Raw genomic sequence first — 2,254 nt, 5'->3', positions numbered from 1 at the left:
CACATTTGTCTATTGAGATCTGAAGCGATGAAAATTTAATCATCTGCGCGGAACGTATAGCTTAGAAGGTATAGGTTGGTGGGTCGTTCAGCCGGTCGTTAATATCAATTGGAATTTGCCTAATGACAAAATCTATAATTTTTAATAAAATGTTAAACGTAAAACAGTAACTAAACGTTATTATTTATAGTTTAGCGAAATTGTGAATTCAAAATATCAACAACGCCTTTCAGTGTGGTCATGTGTCCTGGCTACGCCTAAACGCACTACAGCGCCAAATCGTAGCGTAGCGGTCAGTAGCGTAACCAAGCGGATTAAACATTTGAATTTTCCAATGAATTATCAGATTGTGCAATTTAATTGCCGACTGAATGATGTGAAATTTGTATTCACTTTGGATAAGCTCGAACTATTGTTATGTTTTTTTAAAATTATACTGAGGTTGCCCAGCATTTATTAAAATGAAGGTTTAAAAGTTACAATCAAAATTTGAATCCTCGCTTAAATAATGATAAAATGTATTACAGCCCACTAAAGATAACTGCGTTGTGTTGATGTAGATCTTTTTGACAATCCCAGCATTGGAACTGCCTTGTTTTATTGACGACGACAAAATCCATATACTCTCGATTCCAGGCACTTGCACGGAAGCCGACGAGCGCCGGCAAGGCGAGGTGGAAAACCTTGATTTATTTTTAACTTTATGATTTTCTGGTCCACAGGAGATTTTTTCAGCAGACTCGGGTTTCCTCGTTCTATGCCTGGAATAGATAGAACTTCTTCATCTCCAGAACTTGTAGCGTGTTTTGCTCTTCGCGTCTCGGAGTGGGATCTTCGCGGAGTTCCACTCTCGGCAGGTGATCATCTACATATCTACCAAATATACACATTCACCAACGCGCAGAGGTTAACGTGTACTTTCGTTAGCTTATTTTTACATTTCTAGACGTAAAGATGGCGAATGAAAGAGATAGTTTCAAAGATATGCAAGGAACCCTTACATCGTCAAGCGATTTATTTTAGTGTTTAGATAAAAACTTGTTTAAAGTTGGGACGATTAGTTGGAATTACTTTCTTTGCAGGAAGTTTGACGAACGATGTCCCGGTATCGTATGCTGAAGAGTTGGGTAAACAATGGCGCACCACACCGAGTGATATTGTTCTGGAAGCAGCTGGACAGTTTGTGAAGAGTTCTGTGAATTCATCGAAATGATTGTTAATTTTCCTCTGTCGCTCAAGCGGCGGGAGCAGCCACCAACCAACCTGCAATCATGCTCCGTCAGCGTGGAGAGCGTTTTGCTTCGAAGGTGTTGCCACTCCGGCATGGAACAGTTTTCCATCAGCTCCCTGAGATTTCCAGCACAAAAAGAATAATTCGAGTGCCGCGTCGGGACGACGTTTGCTCCATCGCGCTCGCAAATGTACGCGAACTCCTTCTCCAGAATGATGAGCGTTTTGGCCATCGCGAGATCTTGCTCGCTGAGGCACACCTCCATTTGGCGCGTGAACGGAATGTAGCACTTTTTAATTTCCTCAAACTCGGCACAATTGCTGCAGGCGTTAATTGAACGGTGTGTGAGGATATCTTTGCGAAATATTCCAGCCACGGCTTGGGATCACTTACTAGTCGATGAACTCCTTGCGCCTCTCTAAGGTGAGCTGGTCCAAGCCGTTGGTAAAGTTTTGCGGGTCATGATATCGGTTGACACAGTTTTGCAGTTCTATATTCGCTGCAACCATACGCTGCGCCTGGGCACTGTCGTTGGTCTTTCTAAGGCATAGGGTTTCGAAGATTGAATCCGTCTGAAACATTAGCTCGACGTACTGCCGGAAGGTCGTTTCGCCGTTGGTTGGATCTGCGAGATGGGCAATATATTCGATGACAGAATCGGACACGGAATTTAGGGATAGGGTGGACTTAGGACTTAGGGTGGCTTACACAACGCGAATGCTGCCAGTAATCCGATTAGTTTATGCATACTTCCAGATTCCAAAACACGATCCTGATCGAGAGTACACGAACAACTAATCGCTGCCAGTCGATCAAGCCATGATTTGACTTCATGCCTGTAACGTGCGAATCGCGAATCGGGCTTCAATTGATGTAATTGACCAATTAAACCAGTTTGCCCCGTTAGCTGGCAGCAGCTTGTCTTTCCGATTGTTAACGGCTGGGAACGATAAGATACCGTTAGTGGAGGTGAATAGTTTTCGTAATTTGCCACGAGATGCAAAGAAATCGAAATATACACCA

The 2,254-nt window shown here is 43.3% G+C and overlaps 1 protein-coding gene across 1 annotated transcript; it reads right to left on the bottom strand.

Annotated features, from left to right (window-relative positions):
- Positions 1-1,013: 1,013 nt before the first annotated feature.
- LOC128268192 (uncharacterized) lies at positions 1,014-2,052 on the bottom strand. The gene is made up of 4 exons (XM_053005226.1): positions 1,940-2,052; positions 1,625-1,856; positions 1,264-1,551; positions 1,014-1,193 (listed from the first exon to the last, which is right to left on the bottom strand). Exons 1-4 carry the CDS (start codon positions 1,977-1,979, stop codon positions 1,058-1,060), a joined length of 696 nt encoding a protein of 231 aa, XP_052861186.1. The 5' UTR covers positions 1,980-2,052; the 3' UTR covers positions 1,014-1,057.
- Between the last annotated feature and the right edge of the window lie 202 nt (positions 2,053-2,254).

The sequence above is a fragment of the Anopheles cruzii genome, chromosome 2 (genome assembly GCF_943734635.1).
Source record: "Anopheles cruzii chromosome 2, idAnoCruzAS_RS32_06, whole genome shotgun sequence".
Lineage (NCBI taxonomy): Eukaryota > Metazoa > Arthropoda > Insecta > Diptera > Culicidae > Anopheles > Anopheles cruzii.
The sequence above is the reverse complement of the archived record's forward strand: the minus strand, read 5'-3'. Positions and strand labels throughout refer to the sequence as shown.